At 37.8% G+C, this 27461-nt stretch overlaps 2 protein-coding genes across 2 annotated transcripts in view; one reads left to right on the top strand and one right to left on the bottom strand.

The window, feature by feature from the left end:
- Nucleotides 1–6193, bottom strand: part of LOC135207188 (heterogeneous nuclear ribonucleoproteins A2/B1-like) — a 49929-nt gene extending 43736 nt beyond the window's left edge. The window contains exon 1 of the mRNA XM_064238758.1: nucleotides 6098–6193. Coding sequence (XP_064094828.1) covers nucleotides 6098–6193 — 96 coding nt within the window. The remainder of the gene's footprint in view (nucleotides 1–6097) is intronic.
- A 1668-nt stretch (nucleotides 6194–7861) lies between these two features.
- On the top strand, nucleotides 7862–27355 carry LOC135207189 (calcitonin gene-related peptide type 1 receptor-like). Its single transcript, XM_064238759.1, has 12 exons — nucleotides 7862–7891; nucleotides 12458–12643; nucleotides 16017–16205; nucleotides 17538–17670; nucleotides 18410–18526; nucleotides 19781–19979; nucleotides 20927–21047; nucleotides 21273–21429; nucleotides 25019–25146; nucleotides 25464–25552; nucleotides 25880–26060; nucleotides 27176–27355. Exons 1-12 carry the CDS (start codon nucleotides 7862–7864, stop codon nucleotides 27317–27319), a joined length of 1674 nt encoding a protein of 557 aa, XP_064094829.1. The 3' UTR covers nucleotides 27320–27355.
- Nucleotides 27356–27461: the final 106 nt, after the last annotated feature.

The raw sequence follows: 27461 nt of genomic DNA on the forward strand, positions 1-27461 counted from the left end.
CCTACGCCCGCAACTCGATCGTATATTTTCTGTCCGCTCAATATAAAATGTCTTTAGACTCAATACGAGAAAGGTCTTTAACCTCGTCCATACCTATACCACTGGATTTGGATACTTCTTTTACTTAGCCTTGATATTCTCGACGATTGGGTTTACGGGAGTTTGAATCTAGTTATAAATAAGAAGCAATGCACAATGATAGGAGCAATACTGTCTCATTATCGAAGACGGGGAATTGTAAATTTAGAGTAAATTGTCAGTCAAGCTTGCAGAGTATATTTATGGATCAGAAAAGACTGCCAACTCTAGAACAGTAACATTGACTGTTGTACAAGAAGCCGTGAGAATCACACCCAATCAAAAATTTAGCTTACATTCTATTTAATAACAAAGTAACGTTTAAGAAATAATTGCCTTATCGCAAAGTAATCTGATCCAGTTATAAGTACTATTCCAATTTTTCAGAAAACTGTGTTCATCACCAAGCGGATCAGATTAGAGGTTCACTCTCGAAGTGGTTCGGAAGTCACGTATAAAGCCGTTGGTCCTGTTGCTGCATAATCACTGGTTCCATACAACTGCTGAATAACCACTGGTGCCATGCAACTGCTGCATAATCACTGGTTCCATACAACTGCTGAATAACCACTGGTGCCATGCAACTGCTGAATAACCACTGGTTCCATGCAAACTGGCTGAATAACCACTGGTTCCCATACAACTGCTGATAAACCACTGGTTCAATGGCAACCTGCTGGAATAACCACGGTTCCTACAACTGCTGATAACCATGTTGCTGGTGCAACTGCTGAATAACCACGGTTCCATCAACTGCCTGAAATAAAACTTGCTGTGAATAACCACTGGTTTCTATGCAACTGCTGAATAACCACTGGTTCCATACAGCTGCTGAAATAACCCACCCCTGTTTTCCCATGCAACCTCTGCCTGAATAAACCACTGGTTCAATGCAACTGCTGAATAACACTGGTTCCATGCAACTGCTAAATACCCACTGTTCATGCAGAACTGCTGAATAACCACTGGTTTCCATGCAGCTCACCCCCAACTGAAATAACCGGCCTCTGGTTCAATAACCAACTGGCTTTGAATAACCACTGGTTCGCAATGCCACTGCTGAATAACCACTGGTTCCATTGCAAGCTAACTGATAACCACTGTGCCAATACAACGGCTTGAATACCACTGGTTTTCCCATGCCAACTGCTGAATAACCACTGTTCCAATAACCAGCTGGCTGAATAACCACTGGTGCCAGTCACCTGCTGAATAACCACTTGGTTCCAATAACCACTGATGGAATTAACCACTGTTTCCATCCAACTGCTGATAGCCACTGGTGCCATAACCAACTGTCTGGAATAACCACTGGTTCCAATGCAACTGCTAGAATAACCACTGGTTCCATGCCAACTGGCTGAATAAGCCTGGTGCCAAAGGCCAACTGGGCTGAATAACCACTGTGCATACAACTGCCTGAATAACCACTGGTGCCAATGCAACCTGCTGCGTTAACCACTGGTTCCGATGCACTCTGAATAACCACTGGTTTCAATGCAACTGCTGCATAACCCTGGTGTCCATGCATCTAAATAACCCCTGTGTTCCTGCAACTGCTGAATACCTACTGTTCCATGCAGCTACTGAATAACCAGCGGTTCCATACAACTGCTGAATAACCACTGGTTCCCATGCCACTGCGTGAATAACCCAACTGGTTGCCATGCAGCTTGCTGGAATAAACCACTGGTTGCCTACAAACTGCTGAATAACCACTCGGTACCATGCAACTGCTGAATAAACACTGGTTACCATTTAAACAAGCTTTTTTTTTTGCTGAATACAACACTGGTGCCATGCAAATGATGAATAACCACTGGTTCCAACAACAAATGCTGAATAACCACTGGTTCCATGCAAAACTGCTGAATAACCACTGGTGCCAATACAACTGCTGGAAATAACCACTGGGTTCCATGCAACTGCTGGAAAACCACTGGTTCCAATGCAAACGGCCTGAATAACCATTGGTTGCCATGCAAATGCTGACTAACCCAATGGTGCCATACAAAACCAACTGGATGAAGAACCAATGGTGCATGCAATGCTGAATAACCCACTGGTTCCATGCAACTGCTGAAAAACCATGGTTCCATGCCAACTGCTGGAATAACCACTGGTGCATGGCAAACTGATGAATAACCACTGGTTGCCATGCCAACTGATGAAAAAATAACCAACTGGGTTGCCATGCAACTGCTGAATAAAACCACTAGGTGCCATTGCCAACTGGCTGAATAACCAACTTGGTGCCAATGCCAAACTGCTGAATAAACCACTGGTTGCCATACAACTGCTCCCGAATAACCATGGTGCCATGCAACATGACTGAATAGAACACTGGTGCCATGCAACTGACTGAATAACCACTGGTTCCATGCAACTGCTGAATAACCACTGGTTCCATGCAACTGCTGAATAACCACTGGTGCCATGCAACTGCTGAATAACCACTGGTTCCATGCAACTGCTGAATAACCACTGGTTCCATGCAACTGCTGAATAACCACTGGTTCTATGCAACTGCTGAATAACCACTGGTTCCGTGTAACGTAAGAACACCATATAACAAACAAACAAAAAGGGATTGGACAATCTCATGAGCAGCCAAAGGTTACGTGAAATGAATTATGTCTTTGTCCATTATCAGCCGTTCTTCATTCACCCTTTTTTTGTCTTCAGTGTGATCCAATGGGCATTTGAGTCTAGTGCGATCATGGATGGGAAGTGGTTTATTGGTGCAGCGAAGCGGCAGAAATTAAAATGCGAATGTTTCTTCAGATGAATAATGAAATGAGGGGTTAAGATACGAAAGCCGTCCATTAATGGTTGATGTATGCGACTTGACTCTGTTCATAAAGATAATTGGACGTTACAAGGATTAGGATGTCTCAAGACTTGTTAGTCCATCCTAAGAGGAGACATCATGTGCTCACTTATCTGTAAGGAGCAGGTTTTGCTGTTCATCCAAGTGCCCTAATGATTTTTAGTCTAAATTTTTTTTAAATTCTTCCCACACTGTTGCTGTTGACAACTTCTGGTGGCAAAGGCAAATTGCAAAGGCAAAGGCAAACTTTATTCTATCGACCCCTTCCGGGGTATGAGAATTACAAAATTACACAAATCTATATATTTTACACAAAAACTACAAAAAGAAGAAACCAATAAATTACAACTATATTTATGTACACATATATTTAGCAAGTACATATCTAAAGCATAAAAGGTATTCTGACAAAGGAAAGTACATACATCGAAAATAATACCAGAATAATGAAAATCCTAGAAAGTAATAAATCTAAAATAAAGACATTATAACGTTAACGAACTTTGCAAGTCTTTTCAATTCTCTAGCACTACTTGTATTAAGGAGCAGATTGAATTTAAAAGTGGTAGGTCTTCTACAATAGTAGGGCTTTATGTATCTCTCTCTTATTTCTCTAATCACAGGACAAACTAAAACATAATGATATTCATCCCCAACTTCAATGCTGTTACATAGTCTGCAAGGGTGCTGATTCTCCTGCCCAGAATATCTTTCAGTTGCTACGGGAAGTTTGTGGCTACCACACCTATATTTACCAAGGGCAATTCTTTCTGGCATATCTAAATTTATAATATACTTTTCTTGGCCAAATTCAGTCTTAAAAAGTTTATAATTACTATACAATATATTTCTTTCTACTTCTGCATGCCACTCTTGTCTCTCTATATCTTTGAGTTTCATTTCTAGGCTATTTATTTTCCACGTGTGATTGAAATTTTCTGGATGTTCCCATATATTTGACATACCACATGAATCAAGGATAGTTTTAATTTTATGGATCCAACTAGACTTATACTCATTCGACTCGTACAGAATTCTAAGAAGACGATTAAAAAAAACATTTGACAATTTAGACGCCTTTGATTTTTACAATTCTCAACCAAAATCCAATCATCCGTTTGCAAATAGATATTTCCATTTTGAATCTGCCAAGATCCCCATATACCACGCAGTTTGCTGCTCGCTTGTTCACACAGAGCTGATTTTTCATGAACTTCTTGTGAAATGTTTCAACATGATTCAGTTTGTGGTAACCCCATATTTCACAACCGTAAGTCAAAATTGGTACAACTAGAGCATCGAATAGATCGCAGTTGATATCAATGGGTAATTCAAGTTATTTACATTTATTTAGCATACTAAATAATGCTCTACGTGCTTGAATGACTTGTTTCTTAATAGCTTTATCCATTTTACCATTATAATTAAACGTAGTACCAAGGTAAACATAATCATCTACAATTTCAATGCTCTCCTCACCATATCTAAAATTCGGAACATTTCTAATTTTTCCTCTAGAAAATACAACTACTTTAGATTTTGAAACATTAATTTGAAGTTTCCAAGTATCACAATATTCTTTTACTTTGTCTAAGGCATTTTGTAATTCCTTTTGGGGATTCAGCCATTACAATAGTATCATCAGCATATAAAACATAAATAAGCAAAAACATTTCTGTATCAATACTATTTCATTTTTCATTTATTTCCCTTGAACACATATCCATCCCATTATACCCCCTGCTAAGATAAGACTCAAAATCATTTAGGTAGATGGCAAAAGTAATGGGGAAAGATTCTCACCTTGTCTTACGCCTATGTTACATTCGAAAAACTTAGAAATTTTATGAATCTGCTTCACACAGGATTTTGCATTATTATACATATTATTCCACGTCTCCCATATCTTGTCTTGTATGTAAAGAAGTTCCCACAATGGGATATGTTGTATCTCTTCAGTTCTAGTTTCCTTGCATTATATCTTGTCTGGTTATCGTTTAACGTAAATAGGTTACTGTCGACTTTTGTTATGCCTTTCAGTATTTTGAGTTCCGTAAATAAAAAAAACTGAAGGATTCTGAATAAAAAATAAATAAATTAAAGACGAAAATGGTTCTGATAGACTGATTGCTTGAAATTTAAAAAGAAAATGTCTCTAATAACTGAGAACTATTCAAAGGAATTGAACATTTCGTTTTCAGCCTACGTTGCCATATAAGGAGGGCCTCAAAGCATAGAGTAAACAATGCGCGATCCAACCCCCAGCTTACTCGGGATGCGTGAAATATTTTCCCTTCACGCATAAGTTGTATATTCCTACATTTCAATGTAAATTAAAATGTTAAAATCTACAGTCAAATACAGCCTTCTTTCACCAACTAAAATCACAATAAATTTGATATATTTTATTAGAAATTATTTTTCTGTACTGTTTAATATGAACATTATACTTTTTACAATTTCATTATAATAAATAAATCGCAAATACCCAACCCTAAAATTCCCGTATCTTTAACTCGACGCGAAACACCTTTTTCAGACCTTTTTAGGCTCTTCCATCGACCTTTCCTACCGCCCCAAACAACCACAACAACAACAGTAGTGGTGGTTTGTATAGGCTTACTCCCGAGTAAGCGAATATATGCATATTATTAGTTCTTCCATGGTATATATAAACGAATTAAGCTCTCCATATGATTCATCATGCTATGTTACGAGAGATATGAGCTCCTATGTAGCATACATTCCTGTTTGTCATATCGACAATGACCACGCTCAAACAGGAGCCAAAGACGACGTCTTATCGCTGAGAAATCTTTTGTAAAATACAATGTCCATAAGTGAACGGAGAGAGAAAAAAAAAGTAGAGTAATATGGGAAAAATTATATATTAATATCCACTAAAACATAACTGGTAGTTGGGAAAAGTTAAGGAAACGTCGTACTTGTTGTTAATCATAATTACATTGTCGGTAGCCTGCAGATGACCTGACTAGCACAGTGTTCCAGCAGTTATGATACATAAGATCAGAAGGTATTTTAGTCGGTAACAGCACCTTCTTCAGAGGTAAGGGAAGCCTCGTCTATTGAGAAATATTCAATTACCTACGTACTACAGGGAATTAGGGTACGCGCCATAAAACCAGAAAATCAACAAAGAATTAGCTTTCCTGGAATTTAGACTCATACCACACCGACTGAATTCACCACTATAAACTGGCCTGACCTGAAACCCACAGGAGTAAAATCAGCACCTAAGCGCAGTGCCATTTCTATATTCTCCATTACTTTCCCCCCACAGTGACTATCGTTTTAAAATGTTTTCGCCCTCTGTGATAGTCAGTTTTATATGAAGTTAGAGATGTGATTCGTTTTCATAGAATTCATCGCACGACGTACATACAATTCAAGAAATTTCTCGAGAGACAAATTGGCGTCTCAACCGAGCACATCTCCGCATGTTTTCCCGTTGATGAATAACCACTGGTTCCATGCAACGTAAAAACACCATACAAACAAACAAAAACACAAAACATCTCCGCATGTTTGGCGAAGTGATATCGTGTATGGAATTGGTCTTATTCCTTTTCTTTTATAAACATTCGTTTCCACTCCTCGACAGTCGATTCAAAAGCACAAAAATATAGCTAAATGAAGATAGACCTATTCGCGTCCCGGATTGACGCTGCCTTCTCCTTGTACGTAGCAGTTATTTTAATAGAATGTTTAAAAATAAAAATACACAACTTGATTTTAAGCTCTCTCTCTCTTCTCTCTCTCTCTCTCTCTCTCTCTCTCTCTCATGGATTTAATTTACAGGAGAATGGGTACGTACGCTGGCTGGGTGATTGAAAACAGGGCGCGGTTAATAGTATCATTAAATATATATCATCGCCACAGAAGCGTTGAGAGAGGAAAAAAACTTTTTCTTTATCTTCAGTCAATCAGACAAATGTATGGCGATGCAGTGTATATTTTGCATGTACGATTAAGTGTCTAGTGTTCTGCATGTAGTACGCTATAGGTCTACTATCGCTATATCATCGTCTCTCTGTCAGATAACATAAACATTCCCATTCTTCGAGAATCCTAAAGTTCACTTGCGAGGAACGTAACGTAAAAGATAAAGCCGTTAAAGCTTCATCGACTGCCACACTAGCACGCCGGCGGACAGGGGTATTAAGCCAGCGCAGGCAGTGTTCAAAGTTGAACTGGGAGGGAGGAGTCGGAGGACTGGAACTTTCCCCTCCCCTTTTCAGTTGCCCTTCGGAGGAGTGAGTGAGAACGGTCTCGCCTCTGGAGCCGGAAGTCGCTGACAGGCACATCAGTGTAGTGTGGTTTAATCTCCCAGCTTCTTTTGCACTTCTAGACTGACGATTTCAATTTGTGTATATATAGCGCGGCTTATCGACTTGGAAAGTTACGTGAGAATGGACCAGTATATAGTTAAAAGTCGACCCTTCAATACAATTTATTAGTCACGAGCATTGTTCGTTTAAAGAAAATATAGGGAAGTTAATTATCTGGGACTGGACTGAGCACCAGGAGCATTATGGAGCCATCGGCCATCACTTTTGTTTGCTTGATTCTTATTGTGAGTTTACATGATCATGTCACAAACTTTAAACATTTGTCTTTTTTTCTGTTCGGTTTAAGACTTTCAGTCAAGTTATGTCTCTTTGTGTTTTTTCATATCTGTTTGCCAGCGCGATTTTACGACAAAAAAAGGAAATCTTTTAAGTTTTTACAATGTTTTCTTCTGTAATACCAGTTCTCGGTATTAGCACTTTTGTTGTATGTAAGTCGCCTTAAGTCAATATTCTTAATACGAAAATCATTCTAAAGTCTTGATAGAATTTTACTTTTGCAGAGATATTTATAGACGAATATTGTCACTCTGATCCAGTGTTTATTTTATTTCATCTTTTTTATCCCAATGCATTATGGGTAAAGATGGCGGCTAGCTTATGTGAGAACTTTTGGGTGGGTGAAAATGCGAATGATATATATTCTAACAAACCCCTGATTCTGATTAGGTTTAGTGAATGTTTGGAAAGTGACATCACGCGCTAGGTCAGTAAGGAAGGACCAGGTGACCTGGATTATGTTAGTGGATAGAAGGGACAGACAGCACAGTAATGCCTCTTGTCAGTTGACTTACGACTGTTCGAAGGTCGGAACGTTTGCATGAAAAAAGAAAAGTAAAACCTCTCAGTCGAACCAACACAAACCTGTTCCCCCTCTCTCTACTTGCTTTCCCTAGACCTTCCCCCTCTTCATTCCCTTTCCCTCAGCCTCTTCCTCCTCCTCCTCCTCCACATAGAGTGTCATTCAGAGTTTTCCCGGACAGTGTTGGGTTGGTCAGGCAGTAGGGCTGTATATATAGATATATAATAGTATATAAACGATATATATCTATATACGACCTATATTATAGAATATATAATATATATATAATATATAGATCATTCGAGCTACAAATGTCCTTTAATATCTAATTTGCCCTACCTCGGAATTGATATATTTTCATATATGTACCGAGGGGGAATTTTTTTTTAGTTGATAATAATTTCGTCCCCCCATGGGATTAGAACCACCGTCCAGTTGGACGGGGAACGAAATCAGAAACGGACAGCGACGCTACCGAGTCTGCTAGCAGAGAGGCTATAAGTTTATATCGATTCTGACCATTACAAATCACCGCCGATCTCGTTGTATTCGTAATTAGAATCGATATGAAACCCCCTCAACCATGCTAGCCGATTCGAGGCGTTTTGACCCACGCAGCCTTGTTATGAATACTTATCGCATCACCAACTGGACGGTGGTTCGATCCCATGGGGGGACGAAATTATTATCAACTAAAAATTCCCCCTCCGGTACATATATGAAAATATATCAATTCCGAGGTAGGGCGAATTAGATATTAAAGGACATTTGTAGCTCCGAAAGATTTATATGAATCACGGTGATGTGATAAGTATTCATATATATATATATATATATATAATATATATATATAATTATATATATATATATATATATATATATGATGTATGTATATATGTGTATGTATATATGTATGTATGTATGTATTATATGTATAATGTATATATATAAATATATATATATATATATTTATATATATATAGATATATATATAAAAATGTTGGTGTGTGTGTTTGCATCCATACGTGTGTGTGTGCCATATTGAAAGAATACGATAAATATAAACTGAGTATAAACACATCAATTACTATACTCTGTTTTTTTTTCATCTGTCCATCTGCCTGTGGTGTTTTGCATGGTAACACTGCGTCCCGGGCTTTAGATAGTTACGCTATGTGTAAGTTTTAGGTAAATGAAAGGATATCTGGGTGTACATTTGCAACTGAAAAGTGTTTTAATAATTTACTGTATGCGAATTACACCGTTAATATTCGATATAGGATGTTATTTAAAGCCCGGGACATAGTATTACCATGCGCAAACACCACAGGCGGATGGACAGATGGAAAAAAACAGAGTACTATATATATACATATGTCATTTGCACGCTTCAAAATGGCAAGGTCCGTTGCAGTGTTATTATATACACATCTTTTGCCATTGTTGGCTACGACCTAAATATTAAAAATAAACAAAAGCATATTTAGACCATGGTGGGAAAAGTTTATCCGGGATAACAAAGAAATAAAAAAGTCAGTCACTAAGTCCAAGATTCCACCGAAATAGGATGAGCTGAGCCAACGGTTATTCCCCGGTGGTTATCCCGAGCTCATCTCTTTATTTCATTTCACTTTTTTAAAGTGGCTGCATTGTTTTTCACTGATTCCGGGAAAGCCGGTTAAGATTATTCGTATTTTGAGATTTAATTGGTTAGATAATAAACTTATAAACTGCAAAAACGTCTCATCCTCCGCCCAGAACGAGCGGAAAGTCCAGCACCGGGAAAAAAAGGGGAATTTTTTTGCTTGTCCGTGGCTAAGCAAAATCACCCGGGACCCGCTGGTGTTTTAAAGCCGGATATGTGGCAATAATCTTGCATACCAAAGGATGTGAAAAGAAAAAAATACGTGTGAATATATACATTCACACATATAAAAAAACATAATTGTACATTTACAAGCACGAATAGATAGATTTTCGCTAATATTATTGAGAATCGAGTAATAGTTAGTATTTGGATTCAACGTACTTAATTTCTGGTTTCTAATAACTATTACTTAAGAAATTAAGGTATATCTTTATCCAACTGCTTATTCTTTCTCATGTTATCACTGCTTCACTGGAACTTTGAACAGAGTCGCCGTAGACCGAGTTGAAAAATGCATTTCAAGAAAGATTCGTTTTATCTTTTTCCTTTGAGCGAAAGCCAAGAGAAGTGCTTTGACATTGTTTCACAAAGACTCATCAGATATTTCTTCGAAAGTAAAACTGGAATATATCTTTAACCACGGGCTCACAGGAAGGATATATAAAGGTAGTACTAGACTGATGATTTTGTCTCGCTTGGTCAACAAGCTGGAAGAGATTAGTCTATAAAAGTGGATAATTCTATTCTCCTATTCGGCCACATCGAGTCCGTTCGTTATCCCTCAACCTCTTACTCGCCAGCTATTTCATTTTTGAAAGAAGTAGACATAGTTCAGTGAACGATTGAATTTTATTCCCGAGACTGGACTTCTGTTGGGTCAAAAGGCGGAAGAATTCTCTGGCCAGATGGAAAGGCTATAAAACTCTCGAAAACTATGTCCAGTCCGACCACTATATATATGGGTTGACTGCCCGATCGATCAATGATTACAAGTCATTATAGCTGACGTATAAACCAAAGACCTATTATTATTATTATTATTATTATTATTATTATTATTATTATTATTACGCTAGAAATTCTTCCGTAGTACAAAAGGTCGTTTTAACGTAGCTCTTTATACATTTGGTGTCATATTTTACATGACGTATGATAAAAAAATTTAGCAGCTCGCAGCAACAACAACAACGCCCCCCCCCCCCCCCCCCCTCGCCCCACCACCACCCATCGTTCACAGTTCAAACTGGGCTTTAACTCATCTCTTATCAGAACTTCATGCACAAAAATTGGCGAAGACCAGGAGTAGCGCTGCTTCTGTTGCTATTAATTTGTATGAACAGGTGGAACCTCTCTCTCTCTCCGAAGAATGAATTCCCAGTTTCATGTACATTCATCCAAAATATTTTGTTATATATAGATATATATTATATATATATATATATATATATATATATATATATATAATATATATATATATATATATATATATATATATATATATATATATATATATATATATATGCGTGTGTGTGGTATAGGATAAAATCGCGGATTACCCAGCAGCCTAATTAGCTATATCTAGGGGACACCTGACTCGAAAAAGTCAATAGCCCGTACATTAAAATATATATGTTTTATAATAATATATATATATATATATATGAATATATATATATATATATATATATATATATATATGTATATATATATATATAAATATATATGTATATATGTATATATATATATATATATATATATAGATATATATATATATATATATATATTATATGTATATATATATTCATATATATATATATATAATATAGTATATATGCATATATATATATATATATGTATATTATATGTTATTATATACTATATATATATATATATATATATATATGATATATATATATATTATATATATAAGATAAAGGTAGGTAAGCCACGAATTGAAGGAAAAATAAACAACGGAGTTTCTGCAAGATCTTTCGACTCGACGTCCTTTACTCTGCTGAGTAAAGGACGTTGAGTCGAAAGATCTTGCAGAAACTCCGTTGTCTACTTTTCCTTCGTGGCTTATACCTTTATTTATGGATTTATCACGTTCCAAACTTTCGTGATTCAGTTATACATATATATACACGAATGTAAAATTTATCCCTGATCTGTTACTATTAAAAGTTAGAACAACAAGCTGAACTATATACATCATATGTTTTCGCTTACCTATCTGTCCATACCTTTGAATTTTGCTTACTCAGGGAGTAAGCCTACAAGCTACTTTGTTGTTGTTCTTGTTAGGGGGGATAGGAAAGATCTACGGAGAAGCTTAAAATGGTCTGAAAATGGTGTTTTGCATCGAGTGAAAGGAACAGGAATTTTAGGATAGGATATTTATGATTTATTTATTAAAATGAAAATGTTTAGAAATAACTAATGTGCTTGTTAAACAGTACAGAACGATTATTATTTCTAATAAAATATAAGTGTTTCTATTAATTTTCGTTGGTGAAACGACGCTCTATTTGACCATAGATTTTAGTACGTGCCCGAGTAAGCTGGAGTTGGATCATGCCCTGTATTATTAGTAGCAGTTGTAGTATCTGTTAGTTTCTGTACTTCGCTAGATTAATGATATATACTTGAGCACAATTTGGAGAATCAGTTGTAAAACTTTTCAATATACCGGAGCAGCTGATTCACTAGACCCATATGTGTTCACTTCTCAGGTGACAGCTCTGAAGCCGCGACTCGTCAGGGCAGAGGGAAACGATAGTACTAGTACCCGAGATGTTCTCCCTTCCAGCATCAGTGTCACAGAGGAGGTCACCTCCATACCAACAGGAGACGACGACGACGTGATCCTGACCTGGAATGACCTGGCATCCACCCAGCAGCCGCTGTGCAGGTCTAGGGTGAGAGTACTCAAGCCCTGTTCCTCTGTGTGAGATTACTCGATAGCTGTTTTCAAGTTTTGACGTTTATTAGGCTAAATGGAAGTCTTACCAGACGAATTGAACTTTAAAGTTCGGTTTCAACGAAGCGTCTACACACAGGGTACTTCATAGCTGCAACCACTTTCATTCCTTTTACCGTCCCTCCCTGCATATTCTCTCTCTTCTGTCCTACTTTCCACCTTCTCCTAACAACTATTGTTTCAACGTGATTTTCACCGCTGAGTGATCTCGGTAGGTCCCAGCGCTGTACCTTCAGCCTAAATATATATTCCAATTCCCCATTGAACCTTTCTCCAAATCTGTTTTGAACTTTTTTTGACCTTAATGTCTGCAAAATAAAGCCATTGACTGCTAATTGTACAAAGAACAAAGGTGGACAATTTTAAAAAATAAAAATAAGAAATTCCTTCTTCATAATCATATTTGCCAAATAATTATGTCACATTAGGTTTTGATAAAGATATATTTAGTTAAAGTTTCGACTCATTTTGGATTTTCTTTCATTTTATAATATGGTGCCTCGCCTCAGTGGCGTGGTTGGTATGGTGTTTGCTTTCCACCTCGGTGGTCGCGGGTTCGATTCTCGGCCATTCCATTGAGGAGTGAGAGATGCGTATTTCTGGTAATAGAAGTTCACTCTCGACGTGGTTCGGAAGTCACGTAAAGTCGTTGGTCCCGTTGCTGAATAACCATACTGGTTCCATGCAACGTAAAAGCACCATACAAACAATATAATATGGTCTTCTTGTGACCACAGAAAATGTCAAAGATTCGTGAGATATATCTTAATATTCAGTAACGAAAAGAGATAATTAGGCTTAAGCGATTGTTTAAAATAGTACCATCAAGTTGCTTTTGAAATTAACCTCGTAGGAGGTTTGTGCCGACAGTGCACCTCATGCGGCACACTGTAGGCATTACTTAAAGGTTCTTTGCAGCGTCTCTTCGGCCCACAGCTGCAACCCCTTTCGTTCCTTTTACTGTGCCTCCTTTCATATTCTCTTTCTTCCATCTTACTTTCCATTTTCTCCTTAGTTCCTCGCTGGCCGAGTGGTTTTCGAACTGGGTTTCCTATCCGGTGGTCCGAGGTTCGATTCCCGGATCAGTTGATGTGGAATCAGATTAATATATTTTTGGTGATAGAAGTTCATTTCTCGATATAGTGTGGTTCGGATCCCACAATAAGCTATAGGTCCCGTTGCTAGGTAACCAATTGGTTCCTAGATACGTAAAAATATCTAATCCTTCGGGCCAGCCCTAGGAGAGCTGTTCATCAGCTCAGTGGTCTGGTTAAACTAGGATATACTTAACTTTTTCCACCCTCTCCTAAGTCCCTTTGGTCTAAACTGAATATTGAATACAACTCGTGAAATTGCCTCTTGAGAATTCGTTAGTTAAGATATTTCGTTAATCTTTGATATTTTCACATTGTCTCAAGTCTGGAGATTTTGCTCACTGGATCAGTAGCTTTGTCATTCAGCAGCTGATCGTATGGCTGCTGTCAATGTTTAGCAAGACTGATTGTAATGAAATGCTAATTTCCTTTCTACCCAATACTCGAGGATGACGCAGCAAGTACTTGGATCTGTCTCATTTCCTCGTAGGACTTACGTCTGGAATGAACAGACAGTTCAAGATGTACAGTCAAGACCCATTCTTTCCCAGCGAAAAAAAGAAAATAAAAAAAAATGTAGCTGGAAAAATGGCTTACTTTTAGCCAGTTCTCTCGACGACAGCTGTAATTCGATTGCTGACACTGTCCATTAAACAATAGAAGTTGATTTTGTAGGTCGTAGAGTTCGTGAAGTGGTGTCCTTTTTGGGTACATTCATTGCTGTGCAATTGTACAGTGAGACAATTCACTCTCAACTTAGCCGGTTTGTTTGTTTGTATGGTGTTTTTACGTTGCATGGAACCAGTATGGTTATTCAGCAACGGGACCAACGGCTTTATACGTGACTTAAGAACCACGTCGAGAGTGAACTTCTATCAGCTGAAATACACATCTCTGACCCCTCAGTGGAATGGCCGAGAATCGAACTCACGGTCACCTAGGTGGCAGGCCAAGACCATACCGATCACGCCACTAAAGCGCTTCAACATAGCCGGTGGTATGTTTTCTTGTTACTTCGGTAATATATTGGCAGTGTTTTCGAAGTTGTTAAAGCAGCGAAATTTAAGACAATATTCGTGGTTTGAGAAGCCTCGCATATTTTCAATTTACTAGTAACAGATAAGATTCTTTATAAAAGCTTGCTTAATCCCTCCCACCACCTCCACACCTTTTTTTTTTAAACTATTTTTATAAGAATTTTTTTTTTTTCTGTGCTTGAGTTGTATATCCTTAAATCCACGGTGGAGAGGTGAGTGAATAAACTACGAAAGTACTTGTTCCAAGTCCCCAGTTTCACTCATATATATATATATATATATATATATATATATATATATATATATATAATATATATATATATATATATATATAATATATATATATATATATATATATATATTTATATATATATATATATATATATATATATATATATATAAAATTTTATGTGTATGTTCCCAAAGGTTTCGATACTTGAATAACAAGCTAAAAAAAGAATTTCCATGCTAGTTTTCAACATTTTTGTGATGAGAATGACAATATTAATATGATATGAAATGTAGAATTTCACATTGACAGTCATTTGTTTTTAAGCATCTTTCATACATGAATTAATCGCTGCATGTTGGCCAAATTTCTTTTCATTAAGCTCCAGGACAACAACAACAAAATTTAGCGCCTCAGTGGCATGGTTGCTATGGTGTTGGCGTGCCACCTCAGTGGCCGCGAGTTCAATTCTCAGGCATTCCATTGAGGTGTTAAGATATGTGTATTTCTGGTGATAGAAGTTCACAAATCTCGACTTGGTTCGTAAGTCACGTAAAGCCGTTGGTCCAGTTACTGAATAACCACTGGTTCCATGCAACGTAAAACACCATACAAACAAACCAACAAACAAGAAAAGTTTCTTTGAGTCTGAGCATTTGAAAGGTCACTCATGTATGCATATAATTTTGAAGGCGTTCTTTTAGCTGATTCTTTCAATGACCTTAAGTATAGATGAAATGACAAGAGATGCATTACAATAAAAATGCCGATCTTTAAGAATAACGGATTACCTGCAAACGAACATTTGATACATTTTATTGTTTTTCAAGTTTGATATAAGAAGCAGTAACATTTGACATTGATTTGCTGCCATTGTAGGTTCACGGGCAATGGTGGATTTCATTTTATTTATGAATAATAATTGTTTTACATTTTTTTTTAATTTGACAGGAGAGATTTTTGCCCCCCGTCCTTTTCGAATACGACTCCTGCGCGCTGTGTTACGGATACATTCAAAATCGAGACTTATTCTCGTTCCGGTGGGTCATGAGAGACACCTCGAGGCAATACAGGGTCAAGAACGAAACCTTCGTCTTCGTGGTGACTGCGTTGATGAATCCAAGCAACGTTTCCCACTTGGTAAATAATTCGATGTTATCGCTTACTCGGGGAGTAAGCGTACAAACTACTTTTTTGTTGTTTTGGTGTTGTAAGAGGGTTAGGAAAGCCCAATGGAAAAGCCTGGAAAGGTCGCCTACAAACTGCTTTGTTGCTGGGTGATGGTAGGAAGGCCTAGAAAGGTCTGAAAAGGGTGGTTAGCGTTGAGTTAAAGCTACGGGAATTTTAGGATAGGATATTTATGATTTATTTATTAGAATGGAAGGGTAGAAAATAAAAAATCTACATGTTAAACAGCAAAAAAAATGGTTTAGTTAATTTTTGTTGGTGAGACAAGGCTCTATTTGACCGTAGATTTTGGCATGTTTTAATTAATGAATACATTGTTTGCAACTTATGCGTGAGGGTAAAATCTTGTATGTGTCCCACGTAAGCTGAAGGCCGGATCACGCCATGTCCTGTCAGAACATTTGCTTCTACCAATGACAATCTAAGGAAAAACCTGGGAGAGCTGGGTGATGGTCTAGTGGTGCCCAAGAGAGCTGGAAACGGCAAGAGTGAAAGTGCATGACAGCAGGGAAAATTTCTTTCCAATGATTTCCTGTTCCCTAAATGATTTTCTCTGTTGGGTGTGACCCTGAAGTTTGAAGAAAAGAAAAAGAAATTACTTTTTCTTAAAACTGGGTTCCCAATCTGAAACCTCCGTATGCTAAGTATGCTAAATGATGTTGTCTTTATAAGGTACCCATAGTTCTTGTCAAATCTGGTTAATTCCTCTCCTCAGTTTATTAGTTTAAACAGCAATTTTTTATTACACCCTTAAAATTACCTGTGAAGGAAAATATTCACTGGTTCACTGCCATCGAATATCATTGCTTATTTACCAGGCCTTTAATGGGAATCCATTTTAAAATCATTATAAATACCTTTAAAGGGAGTCTGTTGATTTAAACTATTCACTTTAAAATCAGGGTAAATAGCTTTAAAGGGGAATCCATTAGTTTGAATGAATTACCTTTAAAGTCTTGATAAATCACTTGAGATGGAATCCATTCGTTTAAATGGATTCCCTTTAAAGCCATTTATCCCGATTTTAAAGGGGAATCTATATTTAAACTGATGAATTCCCTTTCAAGCTATTTAACATGACTTTAAAGGGGAACCATTTAAATGGATCCCCATTAAAGGAATGATAAAGAAGGGGATCCTTAAGTTTAGATGGACTGAAAGTCAGATATATTAGCCTTCCTAACCTAACGTAGCCGAGTGTGATTTATATTCATCATGTCATCAAAAGCTCCGCTGAAATAGAAAACTATGGTCTCTCTCTCTCTCTCTCTCTTTCTCTTCCAGGTTGAGGCAGACGTGAACTCTGAAGAAATCTCTGCTTCCTTTCACGGAAAGGACGGATGGCGAAAGTGGCGTTCTTGTTGTGTGGCTGCAAGGAGCTGTTGCACCAGCATGCAGTCGGCGCCCTGGCCCAAAGGTACTACTGGTTTCTTGATATTCAGGTCAGGCAGGCACAGGCACACACACAGAGAGAGAGAGAGAGAGAAGAGAGAGAGAGGAGAGACTGAGAGAGAGACGAGATTAGAGAGAGAGAGAGAGAGAGAGAGAGAGAGAGAGAGAGAATGTTAAGTACGTAAATACCGGACCTGTATAAATTGTAAGAATTCTCTTGACATGACAACTCATGTAAAAAGTTAAGCAACAAAACGAATTATAAAAGTCATTTTCGTCGGTTTTTCATATTTTTTTGCGATTTTCATTCTCATTCGTAGGCAAACTTATTCGACAGTTTTGGAAACGAGTTAGGGATGATTCACCTTACTTCATGAATAAAGTTACAGGAATTACCATCTCGAATGCATCAATAAATTATATATATTAAAAGCACGTATTACATGCCTATATATGCGAACCTATGCCTTCTTGTTATGGGGCAGCCATCTTGAAAACGATTTAATTCCTGCTCAAGTGATGTTGTTTATCTTTATACAAATATGCTAATACTGTCCTCTGATGCCAAAATTCCTTAAGATTTCTAAGAACGTGAAATCATTTTGGGTTAACAGTCTGCTATTATTACTTGTAGCAGAATATTTACAGTGCTCGAGTATTTCATGACGCCCATTCAGCCCTTGATTGCATTTTATATCTGAATGATATTTGAAGAAACATAACAACCTTGATTCTCCCTCCCATCTCCGTACGTGGCTGAAAAGGACATTGTCCACCAACCTGGGATGGATGGCAGTGCTGGCCTTCGACTCCCCCTGGAACGCGAGCAAGTGGTCTCTGTCCCTCCTACAGCTACTACAGAAAACCTGCCTCTTGTACAAGTAAGGGTCTCTTCCAGTGCTTGAGTGTGCTTTGTGAATCCCTCTCTGCATATGAATGCATCTTTACTATGGTAGATTCACATCAACCGTGCATCTGATGATGTCTAGGCCAGTCCCTTACGACGCTCCTGATTGACTGTTGAAAAGCCAATCACAGGGCTGGAAACTCTCAGTCTCTTGAGAGAGTTCACATAGGTAGGATGTATGTTCCATCTCTCCTAGGGGATACTTTTGAAAGACGTATCCCTCAAGAGAAGTGGAACATTCATCCTGCTTATGTGAACTCTCTCGAGAGACTGAGGGTTTCCAGCCTTGTGATTGGCTTATCAACAGCCAATCAAGAGCGTCGTAAGGGATTGGCCTAGACATCAGATTCACGGTTGATATGAATCTACTATAGGCCTTAATTTAGCTACAGATAAGAGATTGTTCCTCCTTTTCATTTGATTATTTGTAATAACCTCTGTCTTGTTCACTGTACTTTGATTTTAGAGGTATGAGGGAGTATATATAATACAGTAAATATATGCATGAATAAAAGGACCATAAAACAATGCTACAGTCCTAAATACTGTTAAGTGTAAGCGAGGAAGGCCTATGCCTGGTATACATGTACTGAGCATAGGTGCAGTAAGGGAGAGAGATATCATAGCGCAGAAGATTCATTCCTAACAGCAGTCTGAAGGAAAACTCCGAAAGGAAACTAAGGTCACTACACTATTGGGACTTCATACTTACGTAAAGCTCCATCCATATGGTCAAGCTTTGCCCGACGAACTTTGTTGCATGTGGCGTCAGAAGCGGGAAACGTCAGAACCTTAGCCAGTGTTTCTCCGCTTCTGACGTCACATTGAACAGAGTTCGTCGAGCAAAGCTCGACATGTGGATGGGGCTTAATGCCCTGTCCACACTAGGGGACAGTGCCCGATTGGCAAACACTGTTCACATAACCCTTTCCACTATACTGTCCAATAATAAAACAAGCTTTCTTAGGCCCTGTTCACACTCACAGGCACTGTCCAACGGGCAAACACTGTTGCCATAGCCCGTTCCGCTATACTGTACAACAGAGTATGTAGCTAGAACGATGCGATTGTTTGGTAACGCTGCTTCAGAAGCGAGAGAAAATATAAAAAGCTGGAAGTGCCCGACGGGCATGCCTACTATAGTGTGGACAGGCCTTAATTAGACTTACTGTACCTGAGGTCATATTGTATTCTTATAGTTGACGAAATCCTCTCTCAAAAACTCCAGAGCTGGCAACCAAGCAATGCGAACCAGATGGGCGGTGGTTCAGACGAGGCGAAGAAGGGCGCCACCAGCGGGAGTGGAGCAACTACTCCTCTTGCAGTGTCGCGGAGAACATCATCCGGCGTCTGTACGTTCACATCGCTGCATACAGCATCTCGGTGGCCGCCCTCTTGCCCGCCCTCTGTATTTTCTTCTCTTACGAGTAAGTTCTGCGAATGTATTAGGAATATTAATTGGAACCGAAGTGCAACTGCTTTTCACCCCCAACCTTGCCATGACTTTGAAATCACTTGTTTGGGCGTGATTTGCGAAGTATAAATCCGCTAAATTAAATGGATAATAGATAGGTTAAAACCCCCAATAGTAACGTTAGATTTTACCCTTTATACATAAAGAAAATATCATATTTAAGTCCAACCAGAGACACCGCACTCGTAATTCAAAGTAGAATATTACTATTATTATTATTTGGAAGGAGACCCTCTTTCAAACAAGTCTCATTGAAAGATATTGCTGCATCAGCTGCATTTAAATTGTAAATAGTCTTCTCTATTTTTCTAATAATTGCTTTCTGTCTGCTATTACAACTGGCGAGTATTGCGCCGATACGATTTATCGGGAGGAGTCAATTTCAGGGATATTGCTTACAAATTTATTTATCACACTCAATAAACAAATACATAGATCAAGATATGAGTCGATCTAGTGGCCAACGTTTCTCTCAGTATCATCTAAGCATGATCACGGCAGTGGATTGGAGCAGACTGTAGATGCTGTCAGGATCTATTCAATATGTAGTGGTAGGTCAGCAGGGGGCCAACCGCTCGCTTTCAATAAGACTTATTATTATTATTATTATTATTATTATTATTATTATTATTATTCAGAAGATGACGCCCTATCCATATGGAACAAGCCCACCAAAGGGGCCACTGACATGAGATTCAAGCTTCCAAAGAATATTATGGTCTACATTCAAAAGAAGTAACAGAAGGCAATGGGAAATAAGGGATGAGGAGACTGATTATTAGAAAAAACAGATAAATTAACGAATCAAAAATTAAATAGATGTGAAAATAAAAGTTGAATTGTATTAGGAGGGTGAAACACAGAGTTGACGAAGGGAATAATATATCTCACTTAATTCAGACAGCTGGGCGTCCACCGGATCACCTTACATAAGCACCTCTTCATCAGCCTTCTGCTCGAGGCTGCCTGCAACATCAGCTTCCGGTTGCTCCAGCTGCACAAAGAGGATCTCATTCAGCAGGTGATGTCTCTTGCATCTTTTGTAAGGTTGGTTTGAATAGAGTAATAATCGGTTAAAGATATATGGTAAGCTAGAAAAGAGAACAGACTATATTTCCAAACAGCCAATGGCGATCGTATTTTTTAATCCTGAAGATATAAAACTTCGTGGTTGGGTAGTATGTTTCGAACATTCTCTCTCTATCACTCTATCTCTCTCTCTCGACTGTTGTTGCAATTCCAACAGAATCCCCCCTGGTGTATTGTACTCAATCTCCTGACGAAGTACGCCAGCCTTTCGAATTACATGTGGTACCTCTGCGAGGGATTCTACCTGCATCAACTGCTGGTATCGGCATTCGCGGAGCAAAGGTCCCTCGCTACGTTCTATCTCATCGGATGGGGTGAGTCCTCCTCGCTATATATTTTTTTCTTTCTCTGTTTCCGTCTTCTTCATTTTGGTTGTTTATTATGGTTGTTCGCCTATTTTGTTCTGTGTACGTTTTGCGACTATTTGCCTGCATTTTAAAGAGGTAGGATTAACCAGATTGAGACTACATGGATGAGTAGGCTAAGGGATTCAAGGGAATCGCAGAGCACTTCACTGGAGTTATAAGAGCTGGCAGACTTCAATTACGCAGATGATGCTGCCTTTTAATCAACAAAGCACCGCAAGATTAATAAAGACTGATCAATAGAACGCATTATGCATCTAAAGAGGCTAGAATTCAGGTATTTCAGGAAACCCCAAATAATGGGGACGTAACTGAAGATGGAGAAGGTCTAGGTGTAGTATTAGGTCCGACGACGCCCAGGCTACCTGGCTAATACCAGAGTCAAAGTATATAGGGTCTGCTCAACTCGGCAGTGGGGGCGGAGCTAATACTGTGACGTCAGAAGAGTAACACTGCCTTTGCTTCTCCATTGAATTACTTAAAGAAGCTTTAGTTTTTAGACATTTAATCCATATCGCATGGTTTTTTCTTATAAAATCTTGATAAAACCTGTAAAGTGGTCACATGCTTGATGTTTTTTAATACCCATTCAAAGTATATAGGGTCTGCTCAACTCGGCAGTGGGGGCGGAGCTAATACTGTGACGTCACAAGAGTAACACTTGCCGTGCTTCTCCACTGAATTACTTAAAGAACCCTTAGTTTTTATACATTTAATCCATATCGTGTGGTGTTTTTCATAAAATCTTGATGATAAAACCTGTAGAGAGGTCACATGTTTGAATTTTTTAATACCCATTCTCTCATTTAGTCACCAAGCCTTGTTTTATTGCACAAAATATACCAGTTTGAACACACATAGCTACTCCAGCTTTCTTCATATGTTTATTCCTTACTTATTTATTTACTTACCTATATACTGGTTTGCTGTATTCTCAAGTCCATTTCTTATAACATGACAACTCTCTCTCTCTCTCTCTCTCTCTCTCTTCTCTCTCTCTCTCTCTCTCTCTCTCTCTCTCTCTCTCTTTGAGATAGTAATATTATCAAGATTTTAAATAATTCTTTAGAAATATATTTAGTTCTGTCACTTTGTTCATACCTCACTTTGAAAAGCAACTTTTTTTATGATAAAGGTTAGAATGATATATTAATTATATTTTCCAAATCTTATTATAAATACTTATTGTTATGCAATAAATACAAAGAAAATGTGGACACAGGCAGTGTAAAAAATGGCAGTTGCATTTTCCCGACTTGACCACAAAAAAGAAAACAATATCAAAAGTATAAGAATTACATCATATACGATATAAGGTATCAAAGGAATAAAGGTTGAAGAAAATGATACAGGGAACACATTTACAGCAATTTCTCATTAGCACTTCATATCACATAAATATACTTCCGAACACATAAGTTTACATATAACACAAACTGTATACATAAAGGTATTAATTATGCATGCCTCAAACAATTGTAATATTTTCGAAAAAAGTACAAAAATGTATTCGTCAGTCTGGCTTGATGTATCTGATGACGTTTCACAAGGGGCTGGGCTAGATTTCAGATCTCCCACGAACGCTTAATTTTTTATAATTTTTGCGTGCGTAGATAATATATTCTGTGCGCGATTATGGGTTTGAAAATAATTGTAATTGTAATGTGTCATATACCAATTGAAAAGGCATTCTTGTACTTTTACATGGTATATGACAAAATGTAAAAAGATGAAAAATTATGTAAGAAAAATGTGGTAAATATTTACATAAAATTTAAAAATTTTGGTCCGTCTTTGACCTAGAATTCCTCGAAAATGTCTGAGAACACCTATCAATTTTATTTATGCATTATATAGTAAATTTTATCAGCTTTCTAATCCATTTTCCAGTTTCTTTCTATCATCATCCCTTAGTCAGATGCGCTACGAAACGTGAATGTATGTAGGTTGACGGATGAAGTCATTGCACATTTTTGTGTGCGTAGATCATTTTTTCTGTGCGCGCTTGTGGTTTTGAAAGTAATCGTAATTGTAATGTGCTATATATCATTTGAAAGAGCATTCTTTGTTCTTTAACGTAGTATATGGCAAAATGCAATAAGAGGAAAATTTATATAAAAAACTGCCATCGCAAAAATAGTTATATGAAAATGTTATCGTAAATATAGTTTCATAAAGATATGGTCCTTTTGTAACTGATGACGTTTCACAAGGGTCGGGGATAGGATTTAGTACCGCCTCGTGAGCAGACCCTGTATACTTTGACTCTGGCTAATACCACCGACCTGGCTCGCACTCGCTACTGTGGGGGCCATGACGTCACGCGAAAGACTACTTTAAGTTCTCCTTGTGAGCCAGGTATACAGACATCAGTTTTGTCGTTAATGAAAAGCACAGCCGAAGCTTTTTCTGTAGAAAAGAAGCTAGCCATGATATATTTTGATGAAATGAACATCGCAATATAGTAGGCTGAATAAACCTTATGGAAAAGTTCAGGTTATCGTGCTGAGGGTCTGACTGCTAAAATGGAGACAACCCACCTTTTATGATTTTGACAAATCATGTGTCTATGAGATGGTGATAGGAATGACTGTGGAAGTACGTAGCGAGAGCAGGCTACCCTGTAATTACAAATATTGTTGATATAGTGCCGAACAATCTTAAATTATGGAAGGCTTTCGGGATAGACCCAGTGAAATTAAAGCAAGTTCCAATAATTAAAAAAAAATCCGTGTCATGATAAGGAAATTTTCGTATTTCTCGATGCCTCACATATGATAAAACTGACAAGAAATCATTTTGTAAATGAAGGTTTCTGTTTTGAGGACCTGAACACTGATTTCTGATTCTTGTGCGACAGAAGTGTTGAGTAAGACAATACGGTTTAGCTCACAAGATTAGTGGAATTCATATAACTTAAAAAAATGAACTTCAACGTCTAAAAGTCTATCGATTGTTTAGTAGGGATCATTAGGGTTGCATACTGTGGAATTTATCTCTATGTTAAATGACTGGTTTGATCTCATGAATTCATCATGCGTGATTGGAGGTGTAAAATCAAGGAATGCTTATGGAACTGACTTAGATATAACCAGAAAACTCTTCTATGTAAAGTTATCAATGTAATGACGAAAATGAGGTGAAGTCTTTGGGTAGTACTTCCGAGAAAAAGTAACTTGTTATAAAAGTTTAAGTTATTTATCTTATGTAGTTATAGTAAATTCACATCAACCTTGCATTTGATGTCTAGGCCAGTCCCTTACGGCGCTCCTGATTGGCTGTTGATGAGCCAAAACGGGGGTTGGAAACTGTATCCCTCAAGAGAAGTGGAACATTCATCCTACCTATGTGAGCTCTCGAGAGAGACTGCGAGTTTCCAGCCCCGTGATTGGCTCATCAACAGCCAATCAGGAGCGTCGTAAGGGGCTGGCCTAGACAGCAAATGCGCGGTTGATGTGAATCTACTAGTGTAAAGGTAAGAAGTAATGCCCAAACAGCGCCATGATGTTCGACGCTGATTTAATGCTCATTTTTTCAGGTTTCCCGCTCCTTCCTTTGACTGTGTACGCTGGAATTAAGTTTGCTGGCTTCAATAGCGCCGATTGCTGGCTTGTTCCCAGTCAGCTTGACTGGATCATCAACCTGCCACCCCTTGTGGCTATACTGGTGCGTATAACAAAGAAAATGACAGATATGTATGAATAATATGCAGCATTATTAAGATTATATAAAGTCCGAAAGCTCCAAATATATCCTCATAAAAGAAATTAGATTCGGTTCTACTGTTCAATTTCAGTCTCACTGATATGGTCCCCTTTCAATTTTTTCCTGACTAATTTCTGCAGAGTTTAACTGGATTTTTTTTTTTTTTTTTTGTCTTATAGAACCCTCAAAGCTTCATCTTCTATTTCGTACATCTCATATAAATTCCCTTCTTGTCCCCTCCCCACCCCCCCCCCCCCCCCCACCCCCCAAAAAAAAAGGTAAATATCATCTTTATCGTCAACATCGTCCGTATTTTAGTGAGCAAAGTCCGGGCGACGCACAGTACTAACGAACCAAGTCAGTACCGGTGAGTAAATTGATCCATACTGAAAAAGCATGATCGTATGAGTTATTCACTATCAAACATCAAACAATACAGTAAAAACAACCATTTATGACTGGAAACCAGGAATGAACTTATTGCTTATTCTCTGATCATTAAGACAAAATCCTTACTGCCTGGTCCAAGGTCTATAAACCTTGGTCTATAGCCCATATACCTTTTAAGGTCTATAAACCTTGGTCTAGCCCATATACAAGTTATTCCGAAGTTTTTTTTAGGTTGTCCATTCCCAGCAACGATTATAACTGCTCTGACGAAGAGTCTCCAGTTTCTGTAAAGAAATTCTTACAGGAAAGCTGTTCGGGCGACTGTGATGGTCATACCGTTATTTGGTCTGCAGTACATCGTGACTCTGTACCGACCACCTGAACTGGGCTGTGACTGGCACGATCTTTATCAGATGTTTAATAATATAATAGAGGGAAGCACAGGGGCCATTGTGTCTGTCATCTTCTGCTACACCAACACCGAGGTACGAAATTACGAATCACAATGGTTTATGAATTAGGCTGCAATATTGAAAACCCTGTCAGGTAGAAGTTTCTGAGGATGATTATTTTTGCAGTCTTTCGTCCAGTGTTCTCTTCTGCACACACACACACACACATATATATACATATATATATATATATATATATATATATATATATATATATATATATATATATATATATATATGTGTGTGTGTGTGTGTGTGTGTGTGTGTACACACACACACACACATATATATACACACATATATATATATATATATATATATATATATATATATATATATATATATGTGTGTGTGTGTGTGTGTGTGTGTGTGTGTGTGTGTAAAGGAATAAGCCACGAAGGAAAGATAAACAATGGAGTTTCTACCAGATCTTTCGACTCAATGTCCTTTACTTAGCAGACAAACTGACTTACATGAGAAATTCAGAGTACAGGAAAGGTAGTATAAGTGACAGATAGGGATTATAAGGAGATTAGTACCTAGAATCCAACACACCTGGAAAATGAGTAACCTTTCCAAACAAACATAAAGATGGGTACAATTTAAGAATAAAAAGAGCAGTTGGACTTAATTTTTTTGTTCTTAAATTGTACCCATGTTTATGCTTGTTTGGAAAGGTTACTCATTTTCCAGGTGTGCTGGATTCTAGGTACTAATCTCCTTATAATCCCTATCTGTCACTTATACGACCTTTCCTGTACTCTGAATTTCTCATGTAAGTCAGTTTGTCTGCTAAGTAAAGGATGTTGAGTCGAAAGATCTTGCAGACACTCCGTTGTTTATCTTTCGTTCGTGGCTTATACCTTTATTTATGGATTTATTTCGTTCCAAATTTTCGTGATTCAGTTATACACACACACACACACACACACACACACACACACATATATATATTATATATATATATATATATATATTATCTATATATATATATAAGAGAGACAATACTCGCTTCCATATTTATACTTAGGAACAGTTGAATCATGCCTGAACGCCCTCAACAGACAACGGTCATTTGTATGTAGTATGCATATATGCAGTATATATGCATGCATACTTTTTGTTCATATTGATCCTAATTCCGACAGGTCGTGACCCTTCTTACAAGATCGTTCCAGCGATACAGACTTCAAAGGAAGATGCGCAGAGGAAGGAAAGACGACGGACAGAGTAGGAAGATGCATCTTCGCCTGGGAGTGATCAGTCCTCAGGCGTCAACTTTTTCTTGTTAGATCGCTTCTCTCGGATTCCATTTCTGGCGTTTTCTTTTCCTGGCTACAATAGCTCTTTTGAAAAATAAATATGTATATATAGCATTGTACAATTAGTACATCGTTTGATTCCATTGTCTGCTCAAGATTATTGTAAATAATT

Source organism: Macrobrachium nipponense, chromosome 32, assembly GCF_015104395.2.
Source record: "Macrobrachium nipponense isolate FS-2020 chromosome 32, ASM1510439v2, whole genome shotgun sequence".
Taxonomy (NCBI): Eukaryota; Metazoa; Arthropoda; class Malacostraca; order Decapoda; family Palaemonidae; genus Macrobrachium; species Macrobrachium nipponense.

What these genes read in the sequence shown, in the direction of transcription:
- LOC135207189 (XM_064238759.1), top strand. Translation starts at nt 7,862, where the DNA reads ATGGCGGCTAGCTTATGTGAGAACTTTTGG. An exon ending in GCTTATGTGAGAACTTTTGG is followed by an intron (nt 7,892 to 12,457) that starts GTGGGTGAAAAT and finishes TTCACTTCTCAG; the next exon opens with GTGACAGCTCTGAAGCCGCG. An exon ending in GTTCTATCTCATCGGATGGG is followed by an intron (nt 21,430 to 25,018) that starts GTGAGTCCTCCT and finishes TCATTTTTTCAG; the next exon opens with GTTTCCCGCTCCTTCCTTTG.